This window comes from Neolamprologus multifasciatus, chromosome 3 (genome assembly GCF_963576455.1).
Source record: "Neolamprologus multifasciatus chromosome 3, fNeoMul1.2, whole genome shotgun sequence".
In the NCBI taxonomy this organism is placed as follows: Eukaryota; Metazoa; Chordata; class Actinopteri; order Cichliformes; family Cichlidae; genus Neolamprologus; species Neolamprologus multifasciatus.
In genome coordinates, this window is record NC_140441.1 from 38,130,161 (window position 1) to 38,153,255 (window position 23,095).

General features: G+C 40.1%; 2 protein-coding genes across 4 annotated transcripts in view; both read right to left on the reverse strand.

The window, feature by feature from the left end:
* Positions 1-2,169: 2,169 nt before the first annotated feature.
* LOC146523042 (butyrophilin subfamily 3 member A2-like) overlaps positions 2,170-23,095 on the reverse strand; it is a 107,818-nt gene continuing 86,892 nt past the window's right edge. Inside the window, exon 7 of the mRNA XM_085154657.1 lies at positions 2,170-2,298. The gene's annotated coding sequence lies outside the window, so the exon portion shown is untranslated. The remainder of the gene's footprint in view (positions 2,299-23,095) is intronic.
* Positions 2,190-16,646, reverse strand: LOC146523043 (butyrophilin subfamily 3 member A2-like). 3 transcript variants are annotated; one of them, XM_085154661.1, is made up of 7 exons: positions 16,504-16,645; positions 5,838-5,928; positions 5,409-5,750; positions 4,311-4,589; positions 4,105-4,224; positions 2,407-2,931; positions 2,190-2,298 (listed from the first exon to the last, which is right to left on the reverse strand). In XM_085154661.1, exons 2-6 carry the CDS (start codon positions 5,917-5,919, stop codon positions 2,411-2,413), a joined length of 1,344 nt encoding a protein of 447 aa, XP_085010787.1. In that variant the 5' UTR covers positions 5,920-5,928; positions 16,504-16,645; the 3' UTR covers positions 2,190-2,298; positions 2,407-2,410. The 3 variants fall into 3 exon arrangements, with proteins under 3 accessions (XP_085010787.1, XP_085010788.1, XP_085010786.1); XM_085154662.1 differs by having other exon boundaries at positions 2,218-2,293; positions 16,504-16,646; XM_085154660.1 differs by having other exon boundaries at positions 2,296-2,931; positions 16,504-16,646.

The window sequence follows — 23,095 nt, forward strand, 5'->3', positions numbered from 1 at the left end:
TTACTTAAATTTGTAAGTTGCGGTTCAAACTGTATGATCAAAGACATTACTTTGTTTCTGACTCCCTCCCCAGCCAGTCTGTTGGTGGGGGAGGCTGTAGTGTTTTATTATCGGGACATCTATGTGAGGGTTCTGTTTTGTTGCTTAGTAAACTTCCTGCCTTTATGACCCTTTGGTGAGCAGGAGGTCACACAAACACACCCACAAACACACACACTCTCACACATTAGTGATGAAATTTCCGGCTCTTTTGGCTCCGAACCGGCTCTTCAGGTTGTTTTGTTGCTTTAATTTATTTATTATTAACAATAATATAAAATTATGCACAAAAGGAATTACTAATGTACAAAAAAAAGTTGTTTTATTTATATATAAATATATGCGGTGGCCCCTAGAGACAAAACACGTACAAACTCCAAAACACATTTCTAGCATGAACTGAACTTCCAAAACAGAGCTACCTAGATCACTTAAATTACACAATTGAAAGCATGTGTGTATTGTTTATGTATTTATACACAAGCATTCATATATAGTCAAATAATTTAAAAAAAATTCCATTTACCTGTTATTACCACACACCAAATCCGGTTGTTGGTACTTGCTGGCTTGTGTAGCCACTAGGTAACAAAAGCTCAACACTGCCCCTAGCATCCTGGAGCACTTCTGAGTTTGTACGTGTTTTGGAGTTTGTATGTGTTTCAACGTGTTTTGGAGTTTGTACGTGCTTTGTCTGTAGGGACCACCGTAAATATACTTTTATTTTTCCACTCCACATAAAATGTAATAAATAAATCATATAATACAAAAATCAACTATTCACATTTCAACTTTTAACTATTAAAATTTTCAGCTTTTTCCTTTTACAAATTTAAAGTGAAACAACACAAAACACTGCAAACCACAACACAATTAAATATAAATTAAAATATGAAAACAAAAAGAAGATGCATATTCCCTGTCATATGGACCTGCATGAATAAAGTTTCTGAATCCTTTATCATCTGCAACTGAAAATAGTTGTGGATGATTACTATACCTTTCTAATGTGAGGTTGTAGTCCCTGGCTCTTTCTCTGTCTCTCCCTCCTGCTCTGTTCCTGTGCTACTGAGTGTAACTACCGCCCCTCCCCCCTCTTCGCAGCGTAAAGCACAAGGCCCGCATGCTGAGTGAAGCTGAAAAAAAGTGCGAGAGAGAGGCTGAGAGAAAGGAAAAAAAACCCCACGGCTCGCGATAAGGAGCCGGCTCGCGTCGTTCACGTCAAAGAGCTGGCTCTAAGAGCCATTTTGTTCGCGACCGACCCATCACTAATACAGAGGGATACTTTCTTTCACCTTTTTAAAATCTGTTAATTAACATTTTTTTTCTTCTTCTTTATTTTAATAACTTATTTTATTGAATCACACTGTGGTGTGGGTGTGGTCTCTGGCCAGCTGCAAAGGAGGGGTGACGCAGTGAGCTCCCGGGGCGGCGCAGGGGCGGGGTGAACAGGTGTGCTGGGATCTGACAGTGATTGTGTCTCTTTATATGTTGGCAGTGACAGTCGGAGGAGGGGAGCGGACGTGACAGCAGAGAGAGAGCGGGAGTGTCTGTGTCCCAGTAAACAAACCACAGTTTCGAATAAAAGTTCTGCTGTCATCATATTCGCTCCAGCGTATGTTTCTCGGGTCCAACATTACACATACATTTTGTAGTCAGACATTTTCTAATATAATTGGCCCCAGGCTGTCACTTTCACCCCCATCCTGCACAAAACTGCCACGGTTGAATCTGCTCATGAGCACTCACACATTTCACCACAGAACTAAACAGTTATTTCCATTAGTCAAACTATGTTTGTCATTAATATATTGATTACATTTGTATTTTATTTATCTTGATTAAGAATAAAATGCTTAATTATTAGGAAATAGATGAAAGCTCTGTTTTAGAACTTTAGATCACTTTTACTAACATAAGTCTGACTATTAAGAAATTTTAACATCTCTTAGCTGTGATGTGGAGGTGGCCATGGGGGACTTTAATCTTTTTCTACCCCAGGTCTCATGACAATACAGAGAGCATATTTTCTTCTTGCTTTCACTGTGTAATTCTTACTTTCAAAAGATTTAAAGGATCACAAAAATGTTTATACATTTTATGATAAAATACAGTCAAACTGCATTTCCTGTTTAAATGTATATAGTATAAATTTAAAGCAAACAAATAAAGAAACATTAGGCATCACATTGCAAAATGACAGCAAGAGAAAAAAACAGCAAAATCTATGTTTTATTTGTCGTGTTACTCTGTCCTGCGCTGAGGAAGAAAAGCAAAAAAACGGGTTAGGGTCACAACTGAAGACACAACACGACAGTTTGTACATGTGACTTTAGCAAGAAATATATTAAAGAAAAACTTACACACCTGTTCAATGTTTCTCGCTTGTTTCTCTGACAGTTTTTTCTACATCTCTTTCATTTTTTTGTTTCTCTCTCAAGTGTTTAATAATTTGTTCCTTGTCTTTTTCTAGCTTTCCCTTTCTTTCTGTCATTTTGATTATAATGTTCTCTGTTTCCTCCATTAGCTTTTCTGTCATCTTTAACAGTTCATCATGTACTTCTGTTCTCTTTTCCAGGTCAGATTTTTTATCTACAAGCTTATGCATTTTTTTCTCTTTGTCAAAGAACGGGCTTTCTGTCTCTTTTTTCGTGATCTCTTTCATCCCTGTCTTGTCCTCCTGCAGTAGTGTGTTGAGTTTTTCTCTCTGCTTCTTCAGACATGTCTTCTGCTCCATCAGTTTTTCAATGGTTTGTCTGACATGTTTTAAGTCTTCCTCATTGTTCTGCAACTCCTCTTCAAGTCTTTTCTTTTCCTCACGTTCTCTCTGTAATTTTTCCTCCATCTCTGTTTGATGTAGTTCATTTTCATCCTCATCGTGTATGCTGATTTCTGTGTGAATAAAATTGCAGGAGAAAATTATTTGGAAAATAGGGACAACATATTAGTCATTTTTATGTGTTCACATGTGTTGACAGTATTAATTTACTATACCAGTAATCAAATATAAATGGAAATAAACAGTTTGAAGCATTACTATAGAGACTGACACTATTACCAGTGTTACCACCCTACAACAATGTAGAGTCTAGAACAAAAGTTTTCTCTTGAGAAGGACTGACTTTCAGATGTATTTCAAAATTCAGTGAAAATAGAAATCACTAATGAAGGATATTTAAAATAACATTAGACGTACTGAAACTGCTACGTGTGAGTCAGAGAGGTTTGGCCAATTTTATTCAAAATCACACACATTCATGCATATCTAATTTTCACATTTAATTTTCTTGCACTGCTTTGTTTATATGAGTAAACGAGTCAGAACATGACATTTTGGTCACAATTCCTATAACAAGGATAAAGCACAAAGTTTTAATTTATATTGTTGCTATAACTATAATTTACAGTGGGTGATTTCCTCAGATATTTTTACCTTTGCCCCCAAAATGTCTCAGTCACACTAGAGGAAAACAATAGCAAGGCAACTTCGTCGTGTGGAATTTCTACACATTCAGCAGGTGGTTGTGGCAACCAGTTGGTCTTCTAGAGGTTGAGGGTGTTCTATACTCCACTTTTGATCACAAGGCAATTGCACAGGTTGCTAATGGGATGCAAACTGCCAAAAAATAATCACAGTCTGACTTGAAGTCCAGTTACTCTCCGACAGACGGGCAACCACTTGCCAATAATTAACACTTAGTTTATAAATGCAGACAGAGAGTCAAGATATTGACTCAGTCAGTCTGCACTGATGAGACCAACTCTGTATGTCTTAACACATCTCTTTACAACACAGGACACAGGGTTATATTCCTTTATAAAAGTAAAGTTGCTGAGAGCCTCCAATTTTGCTAGTAAATCGCTGTAATTTCTGCAATCTCCATCCACTGTTTTCCCTCGAGCGCCTTTAACATACCTGTTTATGTGTTTGTGTCATTTTTATTTGAATCACGTTTGTACTTCTTAGCCCTTAATTTTAAAGGCAGTTACACTAAAACAAGACATTAAAAAGGTCTGATGATAATTTGACATTGGGGTAAAAAGTACAATGTAGTTTGAACTTACTGGTTTTCTTTTGTCCACATTTCCATATTAGGATTACTACTGTCCCAAAGCTTATTAAACAGACAGCCAAGTTGATGATAATGTGAACAGCAGTATTAGACTGGACCATAAAGAGATCACCTGTAAATATAAGGAGACAAAATGTTCTAGATTCTATGTTCTGTAACTGAAAATGAATGTGAGTGATATAAAAAAGGCATTTCTACCTGAAACATGGATGTGTGCCTCTTTGATTTGACTGATATTCTTCTGTTGAACTTTGCAGGTGAAGCTGTAGCTCTGTCCTTTCTCCACAGTCACTTTACTGCTGACAGTATAGAGGCCATCAGAACCTCTGACATTCTTTGTAGGTTCAACAGAAATGGGTTTTCCCTCACTGTACACCCACAACATCTGAGGCTCCAGATACCAGCCATTAGATTTACACTCTAACACCATTTTATTTTTGACATTGGTGAGTTCTATGACTGGTGAGGAAACTGAACCTGCAAAGAAAAGAATGAAAGACAAAATATTGAAATGTAGTTGCCAAAATATATATCTTAAAAAAAGATCCTTAAAATAGTTACAGTTCGCCCAAATGTCTCTCTTATTGACCTTAACTCAAATTGTCCTTTTAAGCTTATAGAGAGGCACAATGCTATGTGACATCAACTGTGCCAATCTAACTGGTCAAAATTCTAATAATCTTACTTATTTATTCCATTTTCTCTTTTCAAAGTTCCTGTATATAGACTGAAATTAACTTGTACCTATCCAAGTTGTTCTTTGTCAAATCAGCTTTCCTCTGGTTCATCTTGGTAAAAGGGCCTCCTTGGCTGAAGTGTTTTTCTCATGGGGCCAGATACCCCTCGGTTGGCAAAAAGCTCATTTAGTGGGTGCTCAAATCCCCTGTGATTCTAAGTACTTTTGTTTTTTATTATGTATCTCTCTTATTTGTCCAGTTGTACAGCTTAATAACCCAGCTGCTCCATGTGCTACACTGGTCGGGTTGTGTGCCCTAATGGCCAGAAAACCAGAATGCCAATGACTCTGTAGTCATTCCCTTGTCATGTTATGTCAATATGCTCAGTCCAAATATCTGTCCAGGAAGTATTTTCTAGCCAAAGTAAGAGCTATTTTGGTTACCCAGAATAAAACTCATATGTCTCTGTGAATGATCCACTTTCTATTGTAGCTGACCCAAGTGTTCCTTTATCCCTCTTGTCATTCTGAGTGCCCTTTGACCCTCAATATCTAGCCGAGTCTTTCTTCACATCTAAATTGCAAAGTGAAGAAATTAATCTAAATTAAATGAAACTTACCTACAGCAAGCGTCACCACAATTTCTGCATTAAATTTAGGTACAAGGCATTTGTATGTTCCTGCATCAGAGAGTTGCACTGTGGAGAGTTTCAGTGAAACGTCTCCAAACTGCAGTTTGTTGACAGAGAGTGATGTTCTTCCTGTGTACAATGAATTATGCTCAGTCAGAAGCTCCACACCCTCTCGCCTCACATAGACAGATCTAGGTTTGAGGTCAGTTCTGGACCAATCCACAGTCAGGTCAACAGCATCCACAGCAGGTTCCAGGTGGCATGGCAAAATGATGTCATCACCAGTCATGGCCACTACTGGCTTAGTTGGACCAATCATCTTATGCTGACCTAACAAATTTAGGGACACATACAGTTCAGCAGTTTTGTAATTGTGAAGATCAGTCTGAGCAAGCTATGTAATTTAATGCAACTTACGACCACAAGTTTGTGTTAGAAAAAGGAGGACGACAACAACATGATGCAAAACCAAGAGATGTTTATTCTTTATAGGTCTCATTCTAGATGTCTGCAACAAAAAAAAAGGGGGGGGGGGGGCATAGCAATACACACCTTTTTATATTAAGCCATTCTCTGATAGAAAAAAATGAAACGGTGAAAGACTGATTTGTAGACTGTCATGGTAATATCACATTTGAAAAAAGTATTTAATTACGTTAAATTTATTTGTAATCATTTAGAAATGCGCTCCTTTCCAGGAGTAACAGTAACAACAGAGATCAAGGACATTGCAGGAAATCTGGACATTCAATTGAAAGACAAACTGGGAATTGTTGACTTTTTCTTCTTAGCTCTTGATGAGAGCTACCATGTCATCTGGACACAGCCCAGTTACTCATCTTTACGAAGTCATTATACTACAAGCAAAATAATAAACAAAAGCACACTTTACTAAATCAAAGGTCTCCCTTTTTTTCTCCTTTGTGCAATATTTTAGCAGATGTGCAATTTTCATAGCCCTTCCACCCTTATTTATTTATTATTTATTATATTTGAGTGTACATAGTGTTTATGTATTTCTTTTTTCTTCTTTTGTATATTGTCTGTGAAGGTTCTCAGTCATCCAGGTCATCGTAGTGGAAGGAGCTTGCAAAGAAAAGCGTCTGGACTTCTTTACGTTGCTTGAAGACGTACACACCTCTCATCCGAGAAGCTTCTTCAGTTCTAAGGTCAAATGGTGGAGAGTCCCAGATATAAACCCAGTGGGAGTATCCCCCCACAGAGGGACAAAAGGACCCCCTGATGATCCTCTAATCGCCTGAGCCAAGGTGTGAAACTGGGTGTGGGTCCCAATCAACCAGAGTTTTGGGTGAGTTCATTGTGAAACCTGGCCCCACCTTATCATGCGAATTCCTGAGGTCAGATGGCCCAGGATGTGAGTGGGCGTTAAGGCGACAAAAACATGGCTGTGCCATGGGCTCCCCCGTGTCACCTATTGTAGCCAACCTTTACATGGAGGAAGTGGAAAGGAAGGCTCTTGGCTCTTTCAAAGGAAGAGTACCCAGCCACTGGTACAGATATGTAGACGACACCTGGGTCAAAATCAAGACACAAGAAGTGGAATCCTTCACTGCGCACATTAACACTGTGGATAAAAACATCAAGTTCACCAGGGAAGACACAAAGGACGACTGTTTGCCTTTCCTGGACTGCGCTGTGCACATTGAAGAGAATGGCAACCTCAACATCGAAGTTTACCGGAAGCCCACACACACGGACCAGTACCTCCTCTTTGACTCCCATCACCCTCTGGAACACAAACTTGGAGTAATTAGGACCCTACACCACCGGGCAGAACATGTTCCCTCTAAGCCTGAAGGAGAAAAGAAGGAACACACACATGTAAAGGAAGCACTCAAAACGTGCGGCTATCCTAAATGGGCGTTCTTAAAGTCAGCAAAGAGGCACAGAAAAGATCAGACACCAGCGAGGGAGGATAAGAAGGACAGACGCAACAACATTGTCATCCCCTATGTAGCCGGTGTATCAGAAAAACTCAGGAGAGTTTTCTCCAAGCATGACATCCCGGTGCATTTCAGACCCAGCAACACGCTCAGACAAAAACTGGTTCACCCGAAAGACAAAACGCCAAAACACAGACTTAACAATGTGGTGTATGCAGTGGCGGTCCTAGCCTGTTTGGCGCCCTGGGCAAAGACTCCCTCCCCCCCACACACACACACCACCATCACCACCACCACACACACACACACACAGAGGATTGTACATTAACATAGAACTTTTGTCGGAACCATACTGAATTTCACCAGAGAAACACACACACACACAGATATGAAGACAGAGAGAGTATGCATTGTATGCAAACGGCTACCAAACAGCCATCATAATACGTCATACAATGAGAACAGGACAAATCAACAATTGACAATGACTAATTCATATTAAAATCTGTAACTTAATGTATTGTTTGGAGTTTAGTCTGTTACTGTTACTATTTTTACCATTTCTTCTTGGAGCAACTGTAACGCACATAATTTCCTTAGGGATCATAAAGTATTCTGATTCTGATTGTTTCAGGATGACCTGCCATTATCCAATCACACATCTGCTTACCTGTATCTTTTGCTCGTTTCTCCTCCTCTTCTTTTCTCTTTTTTCTAAACTGAAGACCTGATGGCTTTGAACCCAGGATTCAAATCATGAATACATAATGGGCTTGAATTTACAACATTATGAATGAAATGTGCTCTATTTGGAAGCAGCAGGTCTCCCTCCACTTTCACCGGGTTGTGTGTGAGACTTTAAATCATCAAAATATAAAATATAAATTTTAAATTGTTATTGATCCCTTTACCCCGAGTCCTAAAGTGTATATTTATTTTCTTACGCTTCTTATATTTATTGTTTGTTTACTTGCACTGCTGTAACTGGAGCCTCATCATCTCGTCTCTGTATATACTGGACTATATGTAGCGGAGATGACAATAAAGTTTACTTTGACTTCAGCAGCGAGCAGGCGCACCGAGGAAAAACATTGGTGCAAATTATAAGTCTGTATCATAATGTCTCCTGTTTTCGTGTTTGTTGGTTTGTTATTATTTTGTTTTATTTTGCGAGTTGGTTATTAGACGCTGCTCCAGCTGGTCAGTGAAGCCCCCACCACCCCGCCCTTTCCTCCCTGTGCCGCAAGCAGCAGGCGCACCTCACAAACGGAGGGCGCCCTTACTCCCAGCAAATGGGCGATAGAAAACCGTTCAGTGCCTATGCCATCCCCAGTATGCGCTGGCATGACGTCGGGGCAGCATGAGTACCAGCAATTCTTTTTTTTTTTTTTTTTTTTTTGCCGATGATGCCGCCCCCCACCACGATGCCGCCCCGGGCAACCGCCCGTGTCGCCCGTATCTAAAACCGCTACTGGGTGTATGCTGTACAGTGCAGCGAGGAATGCCCAGACCTCTACACTGGAGAGACCAAACAGCCACTTCACAAGCGCATGGCACAACACAGAAGAGCCACCCCCACAGGACAAGACTCAGCTGTCCATCTGCATCTTAAGGATAAAGGACACTCTTTCGAGGATGCCAACGTTCACATTTTGGACAGAGAGGACAGATGGTTTGAAAGAGGAGTGAAAGAAGCCATCTATGTCCACTGTGAGCGATCATCTTTTACGACACCAACTCTCTGCCATCTATAATCCAGTTTTGAGATCCCTTCCCAGACGCCTTAACGCCCACTCACATCCTGGACCATCTGACCTCAGGAATTCGCATGATAAGGTGGGGCCAGGTTTCACAATGAACTCACCCGAAACTCTGGCTGATTGGGACCCACACCCAGTTTCACACCTTGGCTCAGGCGATTAGAGGATCATCAGGGGGTCCTTTTGTCCCTCCGTGGGGGGATACTCCCACTAGGTTTAAATCTGGGACTCCCCACCATTTGACCTTAGAACTGAAGAAGCTTCCCGGATGAGAGGTGAAATGTCTTCAAGCAACGTAAAGAAGTCCAGACACTTTTCTTTGCAAGCTCCTTTGACTCTTTTGTATATTGTCTTTTATTTTCACACCTTGTGGTCTTGTTACATATTTTAATGGTGCAAGCAACTATACAATGACAACAAAAGTTCTACATCTAAGTCTGTGAAATTTAGCACAAAAGTAAGTTTTTGTTGATAATCAGTGATAAAACATTGGTGATTTTTTTCTGTCCCATTTTCATTGTCTGATTCCAACATCTACTCTTACCAGTAACTGCTTATAAATAAATCAAAATAATAGAGCGATGAAAGTAGAGAGACAAGAGACACAAGTAACATTGAGTTCATTATATCCATGAGGTCCTCCTCAACCAATAAGCTGTGTCAATGCATAGGTCATGGTTTCTTTTGTCCTGTTTGCAATTAATAATCTTACTGTCTATAAAATGCTGATAGAATAGAATAGCTGATAGATTTTATTTCAAATTGTAAACTCTCAAAGTAGCAACTAGAATAGAATAGAATAGAATAGAATAGAATAGAATAGCCTTTATTGTCATTGTACAAAGTACAACAAAATTGGAGTGCCACTCCCTTGGTGCAAAATGCAAAATAAATATAAATGTAAAATATAAAAAGTACAGTAAAACAACTGTAGTACTCAGACAATAAATAAGTACAATATATACAGGATAGTAGCATAATATAATGATAGTATGAATAGCAGCATAGTATAGTGACAATGGCAAGTATAGTTAAGCAGGTTTAATTGTTTTGTGCTTATTTACTATGGTGATAGCTCTGGGAAAGAAGCTGTCCCTGAATCTGTTTGTCCTGGTTTTATGTGACCTGTACCGTCGGCCTGACGGTAATAGTTCAGACAGTTGATTACTGGGGTGAGAGTAGTCCTTAATGATATTGCCAGCTCTGCTGAGGTATCGGGAGTTCGCAATGGCCTCCAGGCTGGGCAGAGGGCAGCCAGTGATCTTCTGGGCTGTGTTGATGACCCTCTGCAGACCTTTCCTGTCTGCAACTGAGCACCCTGCATACCATGTTGTTATGCCGTACGTTAGGATGCTCTCTATGGTGGCTCTATAGAATGTCACCAGCAGCCTCTCCTCCAGGTTGTTCCTCCTGAGCACTCTCAAAAAATGGAGACGCTGCTGGGCCTTTTTTACCACCACCGTGGTATTTGCAGTCCAGGAGAGATCAACAGAGATCTGCACGCCCAGAAACCTCATGGAGTGTACCCTCTCCACACAGTTCCCGTGAATGTAGAGTGGGGCCGGGTCTGCTCTGCCCTTCCTGAAGTCCAAAATAAGTTCTTTAGTTTTCGTGGTGTTCAGTTGGAGGTTGTTAGCTGAACACCACTCAGTCAATCTGTTAACCTCATCTCTGTAGTCCGACTCATCCCCCCTTGAGATGAGTCCAACCACTGTGGTGTCATCCGCGAACTTTATGATGGTGTTTGAGAGATGGGTAGGGGAGCAGTCGGATGTGTAGAGCGTAAACAAGAGGGGACTCAGAACACATCCTTGTGGAGACCCGGTACTGAGTGTGATGGTGCTGGACAGGTGGGGGCCGAGTCTGACAGACTGTGGTCTATTTGTCAGGAAGTCCTTGATCCAGAGACAGATGGAGGTGGAGAGTCCCAGGTTAGACAGTTTCTGGACCAGGATCTCCGGGATGATGTGATTGAATGCTGAGCTGAAGTCCAGGAAGAGCATTCTCACATAGTTTCCTCGGTGCTCCAGGTGACTCAGCGCAGTGTGGAGCGCTATGGTGATGGCGTCCTCGGTGGATCGATTTGTCCTGTAGGCAAATTGGTGGGGGTCCAGAGTGGAAGGCAGACCGGCCCCGATGTGCTGACAGACCAGTCTCTCAAAGCACTTCATCACTACAGGCGTAAGTGCAACAGGCCTGTAGTCATTTGGGCTGTCCACAGCCGACTTCTTAGCGATGGGGATGATGGTTGAGGTTTTGAGGCAGGGTGGGACGGTGTTTAATGACAAGGAAAGGTTGAAGATTTTAGTGAAGACTCCGGTCAGTTCGTCAGCACATGCTCTGAGAACCTTTCCATGTATTCCATCAGGACCTGCCGCCTTCCTGGGATTCACTGACCTTAGAACACGCCTCACTTGATGCTCTCCAAATGTTAGTGTGGCGGTGCTAGAGGCGGGTGGAAGTGGTGTAACAGCTGAGGGCCTGGTCGTCTCAAAGCGGGCGAAGAAACGGTTTAGATCCTCAGCCAGCGAGGCATCAGTCCTAGATATCGCCTGGTTATTTCTTCTGTAGTTGGCAATGTGATTGATCCCCTGCCACATTTTTCTGGGGTCGTTGTCGACAGCAAAGTGATCTTCAATCCTCCTCCTATAGGCAGCCTTGGCTTTCTTGATGCCTCTACTCAGGTCTTCCCTGGCCGCCCTATACGCAGCCCTGTCCCCTGACTTGAAGGCGGTGTTACGGTTTTTTAGGAGGGATTGCACTTCGCTATTCATCCAGGGTTTTTGATTTGGAAACACCCTGACCCTTTTGTTGACGGTGACATTGTCAACACAGTTCCTGATGTACGAGATTACAGTGTCCGTGTACTCCTGGAGGTTGAGGCTGGAGAATAAATCCCATACAGTTGTTGAGAAGCAGTCCTGCAGTTGAGAGAGGGCTCCTTCAGGCCAGGTTTTTATTATCTTTGTCTGGGGCTTTGTTTTTCTCAGCAGGGGGGTGTAGGTGGGGGTGAGAGACATGCAGAGGTGGTCAGATCCAGCCAGATGGGGGAGGGGTGTCGCTCTGAAGGCATGCCTGATGTTTGAATAGACATGGTCCAAAGTGTTTTCTCCTCTCGTAGCAAAGTCCACAAACTGGACAAATTTGGGAAGCACAGTCTTTAGGCACGCTTTGTTGAAGTCGCCGGCGACAATAAAAACCCCATTGGGGTGGGCAAGCTGTTGTTTATTTATGGTGTTGAGCAAGAGGCTGAGAGCCATGCCCACGTTAGCATCCGGTGGTATATAAACAGCTATCACAATAACTACTGTAAACTCCCTCGGGATATAAGACTGCTAGAACCTCCAAATCAGGAGAACAGTGTGTGTGAATGATCCTGCTGTTACAACACCATTCGTTATGCACGTAAACACATAGCCCCCCTCCTCTGCTTTTACCTGAGTTGCTGTTTCTGTCATGCCGGTGTAGCGTGCGGCCTGCTAACTCAACTGCAGCGTCGGGAATCAGCGGATGAAGCCACGACTCCGTGATAACTAATAACAGCATGTAATTAAAAGTACACATTTTAAATATTTATGAATGTACAAGTATCCAGAAATAATATTTATGTTACTTTCACTTCTTGATGCTTACAGCACTCTTTGTGCCTCTGTTAACTGTTAATGCTAATGGGATCAATGTGATTTTATGTATTATAAGCACCTACTAGAAAACTGAGGCTAAGTAATCTAAATAAATACAGAAGGAAAAGATTACAGTTTAGCTTTCTATGGTAAAAGTCTACATACCTGTCGAACTGCTCAAAACTGTCACCATAGCTCAAAGAAAGTAGGTTGTAATAAAACTATGTGCACTCTCAACCCAACCCTCTGTTAAATAATGATGCATGTTGACCTTATAGTTCCTGATATCAAAGGCCAGTTCTTTTCATAAAGTGAGGACGGGTTGGAATTTTGTTAAACTTTCAATTTGATTCATTTGTTCATTTAAGTCAAAGCTGTGTTTTAACATGATGAATGTGCTTCAACATCCTACATGCTGTGAATTCCTTGTTTAGGAGTTGTGAACAAGGACATTATGTCCGTAAAAGGTGTCAAATATGACTCACTGTGTATAGTGCATACGGTTTTCTTGGTGTGTGTATTTAAGAGCAGCACTTCAGTAATTGGATGACCCATTTCATCAAATGAAATGATAAGGGTGTAAAAAATTGTTACATGGTATATTTGCATTGGGTCTTTAAAATGTTTCTCTCTTCTGAGTGAAAGAGCTTCAGCTCTCTCACGGCATAACTGGCAATTTTAAATACTGGTGTGTGGTTTTTAAAGAGAAACACTGGAATATTTCTTTCTACACGTGCTGTCTGGTTTTGCCTCATTCAGTGGACAAGCCAGGTACATATACACACTAATAACAATTTTTCTTTTTGAATAAGAGGCCATGTTTTTGCTTAAGCACCTCTTCAAACATACATCAAACACATCCCGCTAAGATGATCTTTTTCACCCCATTAAATGATCAGTGCATATTTACAGATTTACATACATGCTCTCTCATACACGCCCAATTCCCCCAACCCCCACCAACACACACACACACACTATTGGGAAAATATATTTTCTAGCGCTTATTTGCCGTGTATTTTGTTTTATGCATTTAATAACAGGTCAGTATATTAAAGGCCACCTTTGAGTTATAAACTGTGTCATAGGTTATTAGATTGTTTAGCAAGACTGAAAATTGTGCAGAACAGGATTTACTCAGGATGTGTCATAGACTATTATAGGCCTCATATTAAGAACAACAGGAAACAGCAAGGAGAGAGGCAGTTAAGATAGATTTTTAAGTAATTGTAGAAGATCACCAAAAAATGAATCATATCTAGCTGTCACTAACTGTAACTGATGGATGATAAAGATACTCTGCTTACGCATGAAGAGATCCATTTATCTCTTTCTCCCAAACACGGACATACAGTGGGGCAAAAAAGTATTTAGTCAGCCACCGATTGTGCAAGTTCCCCCACTTAAAATGATGACAGAGGTCAGTAATTTGCACCAGAGGTACACTTCAACTGTGAGAGACAGAATGTGAAAAAAAAAAATCCATGAATTCACATGGTAGGATTTGTAAAGAATTTATTCATAAATCAGGGTGGAAAATAAGTATTTGGTCAATAACAAAAATACAACTCAATACTTTGTAACATAACCTTTGTTGGCAATAACAGAGGTCAAACGTTTACTATAGGTCTTTACCAGGTTTGCACACACAGTAGCTGGTATTTTGGCCCATTCCTCCATGCAGATCTTCTCAAGAGCAGTGATGTTTTGGGGCTGTCACCGAGCAACATGGACTTTCAACTCCCACCACAGATTTTCTATGGGGTTGAGGTCTGGAGACTGGCTAGGCCACTCCAGGACTTTCAAATGCTTCTTACGGAGCCACTCCTTTGTTGCCCGGGCGGTGTGTTTTGGATCATTGTCATGTTGGAAGACCCAGCCTCGTTTCATCTTCAAAGTTCTCACTGATGGAAGGAGGTTTTGGCTCAAAATCTCACGATACTTGGCCCCATTCATTCTGTCCTTAACACGGATCAGTCGTCCTGTCCCCTTGGCAGAAAAACAGCCCCATAGCATGATGTTTCCACCCCCATGCTTCACAGTAGGTATGGTGTTCTTGGGATGCAACTCAGTATTCTTCTTCCTCCAAACACGACGAGTTGAGTTTATACCAAAAAGTTCTACTTTGGTTTCATCTGACCACATGACATTCTCCCAATCCTCTGCTGTATCATCCATGTGCTCTCTGGCAAACTTCAGACGGGCCTGGACATGCACTGGCTTCAGCAGCGGAACACGTCTGGCACTGCTGGATTTGATTCCCTGCCGTTGTAGTGTGTTACTGATGGTGACCTTTGTTACTTTGGTCCCAGCTCTCTGCAGGTCATTCACCAGGTCCCCCCGTGTGGTTCTGGGATCTTTGCTCACCGTTCTCATGATCATTTTGACCCCACGGGATGAGATCTTGCATGGAGCCCCAGATCGAGGGAGATTATCAGTGGTCTTGTATGTCTTCCATTTTCTGATGATTGCTCCCACAGTTGATTTTTTCACACCAAGCTGCTTGCCTATTGTAGATTCACTCTTCCCAGTCTGGTGCAGGTCTACAATTCTTTTCCTGGTGTCCTTCGAAAGCTCTTTGGTCTTGGCCATGGCGGAGTTTGGAGTCTGACTGGTTGAGGCTGTGGACAGGTGTCTTTTATACAGATGATGAGGTCAAACAGGTGCCATTCATACAGGTAACGAGTGGGGGACAGAAAAGCTTCTTACAGAAGACGTTACAGGTCTGTGAGAGCCAGGGATTTTCCTTGTTTGAGGTGACCAAATACTTATTTTCCACCCTGATTTACGAATAAATTCTTTACAAATCCTACCATGTGAATTCATGGATTTTTTTTTTCACATTCTGTCTCTCACAGTTGAAGTGTACCTCTGGTGCAAATTACTGACCTCTGTCATCATTTTAAGTGGGGGAACTTGCACAATCGGTGGCTGACTAAATACTTTTTTGCCCCACTGTACATCACATATTCAAAGCCTGGATGTTTCAGATTCAAATGTATACATATTTCATATGTTCTGTTGTGTTTATCTTTTGATGAAGTTTTCTGTGTTGGTGCAGTTTGCATAATAAATGTGCTCATTGATGAATCAGATGTTGATCTAAAAATAGTTTCACACACACATATCCATATAAATCACGCCCTGGTGATCACACGGCTCCAGAATATAAGTGGCAAAAAGGCAAGAATTTCATGCATTAGCCTACAATGGCAAAATGGTTGAATCTGATGGAAAACAGAAAAAATGTAAAATATCACTACTTTTCTTTTAAAAAATGCTGACATTACAAAATGCATGGTTTTACACTACAAGAGTATTTAAAGAGATATTTAAAAATGTGGTTTCAATGGAAATGAATGGGGCATTTTTGTGTCGAGAGAAACTATACAAAAAAAAAAAAAAAATCCAATCAAATCAATTTTGTTTCTGTTCTTTGACATGTCCAAGAATTTAATCACCCCCAATGTCTGCTGTACAGACTCCATTGATTCTTTTAAAAAGCAGCTGAAGACATTTTCATATAAAAACTTTTTCAACTAATTTGTTGTTTTTATGTTGCACGAATCAGCAGCAGTCTCCCACATAGCAAAATTAATATGGCACAGATCTGGCCCACACAATGTGCTTACACATGGCCCACATACCGCAAAGAATGACACAGATCTGGTTTGCCAGAGGTGGCAAACCAGATCTGTGGCAGACCAGATTCCTACTTGTTCTCTGACTCAAAATCAAAAGAAAAACAAATAAAACAAAAAAGAAACCAAACAAACAAATAAACATAAAGACTTACCACAGATAAAGACCCTAGACTCAGACACAGTGATCCAAACTGATCCAAAGTGTCGCTGTCAAAGTGAAATGAGTCACTGGAGCCGAGCAGGAAACAAAAACTGAGACAAGTATCAACCAGTTACTGCAAAACAGACACTCCGGTTGGACCGGTTTCTAACATGCATTGCTGCACATCCCTTTATGTTTATCAGATAAACACTGGGCATTACTAACACAGGGATGGCTTACCTTGATTGCATATGGCATCAGATCAGTTCAGATCATGTGTAAACCAAAGAGGAGCTCAAAATGGTTTTGTCATGGTGCTGGGTCGTTGACCCAGCGTTTTGTGTTTGGCATTATGTTTATTATTATTAGGTGATCTGATGTTTAATTGCTTCATGGTTATCTTTATTAGTATGTAGGTTTCATTGTCAGGGTTTCCAGTTCTAGGTTTATTTCCTGTGCCGTTACCCTGGTGCTTTGTTTTTCTCCCTGAGTTTGTGTTTGTGAATTTGGACCATGTGTATACATTGGTGTCTTATGTTTATTTGTTTCAGTGTATGAAGATGTCAGGGTACCTGATCTAATCATGGATAAATGTGATGATGGCAGAAAAAAACAACAAGAAAACAGGCACTTATTACATAATATCTTGTTTTATAGCATAGTGTGGTTGAAAATAGCAATAAGTATACTATTGTAATGAATGTAGGTATTAGAGTATAATGTACGTAGCATAATGTACAGTGGTGTGAAAAAGTTTTGGCCCCCATCCTGAATTCCTGTTTGTCACAATGTTTGTCACACTTAAATGTTTCAGATCATCAAACAAATGTAAATATTAGACAAAGAAAATGTAATTAAACACAAAATGCAGTTTCTAAATGAAGGTGTTTAATATTAAGCGGGGGATTCAAACCTACATGCCCCCTGTGTGAAAAAGTGAACCACACACAGGCCTAATTACTGCCACACCTGTTCATGCCATGCCATCATGTATCCAAGAAAATTCTGAAAGAAATGAGAAAAAAAGTAACTGGCATAAATCAGACTGCAAAAGCTTAAGCCACATCTAAATCTGTGGGACTCCACCAAACCACAATGAGAGCCATTATAATGGCAAAAACGTGCAGGCCTCACTTGCCTCAGTTACAGTCACTGTTCATGACTCCACCATAAGAAATAAGACTGGCCAAAAATGTCCAAGATGAAAAGCACTGCTGAGCAAAAGAAACTTAAAGTCTTCTCTCAATTTTGCCAGAACTTTTGGACTCTGGAAAATACTCTTTGGACTGGCAAGACAAAAGTTGAACTTTTTAGAAAGTGTGTGTCCCATTACGCCTGGTATAAAAGTAACACAATATTTCAGAAAAGGCACATAATAACAGCAGTAAAATATGGTGGTGGCTGTGTGATGGCCTGGGGCTGTTTTGCTGTCTTAGGACCTGGAAGACTTGCTGTGATAAATTTAGTTAATTAATTCTGGTGTCTACCAAAACATCCTGAAGGAGAATGTACATCTAGCTGTTCATGACCTCAAGCTTAAGCCCACTTGAAGATTCTGCAGCAGGATAATGATCCAAAATAAATGAGTAAGTCCTCTCTGAATGGCTCAAGAAAAACAAAATGGAGACTCTGGAGTGGCCTAGTACAAGTCCTGACCTGATTCTGATGAGATGCTGTCTGACAAAAAGAGGAAATCAGGAAAGGGACAAACAGGTTTTTACACCACTGTGTGTGTATAAAGCCTTTAATATCCATAATAATAATGTCTTAGCTCCATCTTACCATTAATCAAAGGATTTATTGCTTCTTGTGTTTAATTAAGAGGTGAAATGTATTTTTATATTGTTACAGAACATCAGAGAGCAAACGTAGCTGATTCAGACAGTGTTACATATGCTGCTGTCACAGTCAAACCAAAGGAGTAACTTATTTGCATTAAGTTATTTTGTGTCGTTCGCTGACAGAAGCACAAAATATGTGAAATATGTTATATGGATGGATAATATATTTTTTCATTAATAATTCCAGTCACTGGACTCACTATTACGTATTTCACATCTATCGCATCTATTTTTTAAGATGTCCTGAGGGTAATAAAGTGAACCGACGATGTTATATCTCTGTTCAAACATGAGTGTTACTTATACAAGAATAGACATGCTGGCATTTTTAAATGCACTCACTGTGGTGAACTACTTATATTGCAATTTTAGTACAGATCATTTTGAGATGAGTGAGAAACATTGTGTGGCAGGAACTTCATTCTACATTAAAAGGAAACTGAAAGCACATAACCACAGAAACTATAATAGCCATGTTTAAGTAAGCTGATTCGTTGTTTTGTTGTGATACAGGTGATATTCTGTGTCTGTGTGCTTAGTAATTACAGTGTATCTGTCTACATACTGCTTTAGTATTAAAGTGTATGTAGCTGATACATATAGTTTGTCATGTTCTTCTCCTATTTGTCAGTTTGTAAACCGACAAACAACATCACATTTTTGTTTGTTTTCCAGGTCATTGACAGCAGAAAAATGCATCTGAATACAGAAAAAGTTAAGACATAAATCTGAAGCTTTTTGAAAACTTGAATTTTTTCAAGTTTTATTGTTTTTTGGATGCATTACAATGTCCACCTTATACTGTTTCTTTTGGCTGTGTTGCAGTGCTACTGATTGTAAATCTAAGTCTTATTATTATTTCAGACATGACCATGTGACCCAGTTATGTATTTAGATTACATAAATCTTTGTTAATTAAACATAATAGAAATACATATTTAAATGTTGGTTTTAATAATTGTTTTCAAATACAGGCAAGCAGACTTTCAATCTAAATGTTAAATCACAAAACCGTATCTTTGAAAAGGAAGAAGTTATTAACTTTTTTTCTTTTTTGTTACAAAAAATAGAATATCTATTGAGAGCATTTCAGACAATTGTTTTCCCATATGAGCTTCAGCTTAACACCAACAGGGCTTATTTTAAAGGCAGCGGGTTATTATAGACTAAGAAGTTATACTGCAATGCTTTTTGTTTTAAGCGCTACTGCTGCTGTGGCTATAGCTAAAATTACCTGTAAATCTCCATTTGAACCGAAGCAGAGATGCAGTGTGACAGAGGGACTATACGGCCAAAACTATTCACCTGTCATTGAATTCAGGTGTTCCAATCAGTTCCAAGGACCTAGGCATGCAGACTGTTTCTACAAACATTTTAGAAAGAATGGGTGCTTATACCAAAGTGGAAGCGATTGTAGTGGTGGGCGGATCGACCCAAATATCGATTGTATCGATGCCAAGTCGGCATCAGTATCGGATCGATACTAGCCTGGTGAGATCGATTCTTTACTTTAAGTTCTGCTCGTTTGCAATGCTTTCAAAGACGAAACGGCCAGGTTGCCGGACTCGCCGCTCCCGTGTCAGCGATTATATTTTAATTAATTAAATTTTACACCAGTTGGTTTTGTTTGTTCATGCTATGCAGCATCATTTATTCTTACAATAATTAAACGATTGCTGTAACACTACATTCAACGGCTGCAGTTCTCCCGCTGCCAGCCCTACACATCACCACGAACAACAACACAAGCAGAGCACAGGTTTTAAGCTGGAGAGGTGTGATTGTAGATGCCTTGCATGTCAGTCCATCTCACCTGCACCGTGCCCCGGACCAGGATGATAACATGGCATGTTATCATATTGAAGGCATCCACCAGAAGATGGGGGATAGACATAGAGGGTATAAGTTCTCAGGTTGGCTGTGGCGCTTAGACAGAACTCACTTGAAGCTAAAAGGCAAAGAAAATAATTCCGACAAGACAGGATGGATCCATGCTTCATGCTGTTTGCTGCATGCAAAAATTTGACCACGAGATCAATCAGACCAGGTGATATTTTTACAGTCTTTTTTTTTTTACAATTATGGCAATTATGAGGAAGGACATGTTTGGCCCGTGTAGCTGTATCGCAAGCTGAGTGACAGCAGAGGGCAGAAAAGGATGAGTTTCTTTGTTCACATAACTGTATGAGAAAGGAGAAAGAACTAATAAAGGATAACATTACTATTGTGTTTATGACTCATCTCAGTGTCAGTAAGACTGACACAAATCTACAAATCTGAAAGATGGAGAGTCGGAGTCATCATAGCAGTAGTTCAATATAAAGAATATACTTTTGGTAGATTTAAGCTACTTAATATGTGTCAAAGTAAATATGGACAATCTTTTATAATAGATAATTAAATAAAATATAAATTAACCATAATGTCATTTATGACATATTAAAAACATTTTAGTGATCATATTTATAAAAATGACAAATATAATCTTGGTTGAAGACCGATTAGTAGACCGTCATGTGTAATTTTGATTAAATTATGACACAAAATAACTACTCCGACAGATACCTCATCATAGTATAAGTTTATTCAGCCAGATAAAAGCCAAGTAAAATGCTTATTGCTGTGCAATGCCCGACGATTAAATGACAGTAAGAACTGGCAATAAGATTTACAGATTTACTCATTACTACAAAATTTACAGATTTTAACATAGAAATTTACAGTAAAAAGAAACGCACAATGTATTGGACCATATTACTGGAGATGAGCCCTTCTTTGTAGGCAGTGGTGCGCGATCTAAGAGCATCGCGGATGTTTTTATCCACCCATGGCTTCTGGTTGTGAAACATTCGGATGATAGGTCTTTCCACTGTGTCATCCGCCAGTTTCCTGATAAATCCCACAACCGCTTCAGTAAACATGTGTAAGTCATCAGAGCTGCGCTTAAACATGTCCCAGTCTGCGTCATCTAGTGTGTCCCGCCCTGTGTTGCCCCATCCCTCTCCTCCCTGTGAGGGAAGGAGCAGATGCACCTTGCAAAAGGAAGGTGCTCTTAACCCCCGGAAATGGGCAATAGAAAACCAATCGGCGCCCATGCAATCACAAAAATGCTCTGGCATGATGTTGGGGCAGCATGGGTGTGTGCGAGCAACTTTTTTTTTTGCCAATGACCATGATGCCACCCCCACCACGATGCCGCCCTGGGAAACAGTCCATGTCGCCCATATCAAAAACCGCCACTCCCTTCAATGATCTCTTCGTGCTCCCCTTCTTGGGTTTTTGTTGCCTGAGGTATTCACTAAGTGCACCAGTTGTGGCTGTTTTCTTTATGTACTCATGGATCTTGGTCGTTTCATCCTGGATAGAGGTTTTGACACTCACTACTCTGTAGCCTCCTTCCTTCCGCTTAGCATAAAGTCTCAGGGTGCTGGACTTAAAGTGAACCCTCCATGCATAGTAAGGAGTCTTGTCTTGATGTCAGTGGTCTCCCATATATATATATATATATATATATATATATATATATATATATTACTGAACATTTGATAAAATGTTAAGTGTGTGGTGGATGCTGAATACATCACTTCAAAAACCCTAAACTGCCATGGTAGTTGATAATGACACAAAAACGCACTCTAGTTTGGATTAGCTGGATCATTTAGATAAGCTATGCATAAAGAAATTCTCACAAACCTGAATGAAGTGAAGCAATGTTGCAAAGAAAGGTGGGCCAAGACTCTTCCACAACAATGCAAGACATGGATAATGTCATTCAGAAAACAATTACTTCATGCTATAGCTGGTAAGAACGGTTCTAACTACTGAATCATGACGTACATGAAGGTACCAACCTGTGCACTGGCTGGATTTACTACAATAAAGCCTATAACTCCTGGAACGCATAGAACTGTACAAGAGCAACAGGACGCTAAGATTTGAAATTGAATAGGGATGTGGAAAACAAAACTTCTTTATCATTATTTCTCAGTTGTTTGTCTGTTAAATATATTTTTGCATAAACATACATGGTTTTAATTTACTGTCCATAACTGCCTTCATGTGAAAGCTACAGAGTCATCGGGGTCTGTTTTGAAGATTTAGTGGTTTAGTCTTCCTGTTCACACAACTGAAAACACTGTTTACAAGAACTGATGCAGTTTATAAGAAGACACTATAAGGTTAGCGCTAACCACTGAGTGTGTATTTTCATTTAGTCTGTCTAAAGTGTTTGCTTTAGTTCATAAAAGAAAATTTAAGCACAGTGTGTCAATTTTGAAGCAATATAATTACTGAGACGTGATGCAATCACTGATATACAATTCACATGATATTACGATAAGACAAGATAATATAAGCTTGTCATTGTTAGCACAAGAATACAGTTATTCTACTTGAATAAAAGAGTAATAATAAAATATCTTCTATGCTGTATTATGACCCAGGTCACGATTTTGTGTATTGATTTCGCTCCTCCACACCTGATGGTGGCAATGTTTATTTTTTCTGCTTTTGTGACACCGGACCACTTCTTACAGTATTCTGTAACGCCATATGGGTTATGAAATGCTGCAGCCAATGTCCTAAGGCTGATGAATAGAGTACTCTCTGGTGTCAGCAACTGCAAAGTATACTCAGATAATATTGTAGTTTATTCATCAACGTGGTCAGAGCACATGGACACTTTGCAGGAATTCTTCACCAGGTTAGAGAGTGCATGTTTGACTTTAAATCGTGTAAAATGTGAGTCTGGCAAAGCTGTGG

Bases quoted from the DNA above. Each gene is read 5' to 3' on its own strand.
- LOC146523043 (XM_085154661.1), bottom strand. From the start codon at position 5,919: ATGAGACCTATAAAGAATAAACATCTCTTGGTTTTGCATCATGTTGTT. The intron at 5,751-5,837 runs GTAAGTTGCATT...TAAATTTGTTAG, and splicing joins TCTAACACAAACTTGTGGTC to GTCAGCATAAGATGATTGGT. The intron at 4,225-4,310 runs GTAGAAATGCCT...TTATATTTACAG, and splicing joins GGCACACATCCATGTTTCAG to GTGATCTCTTTATGGTCCAG.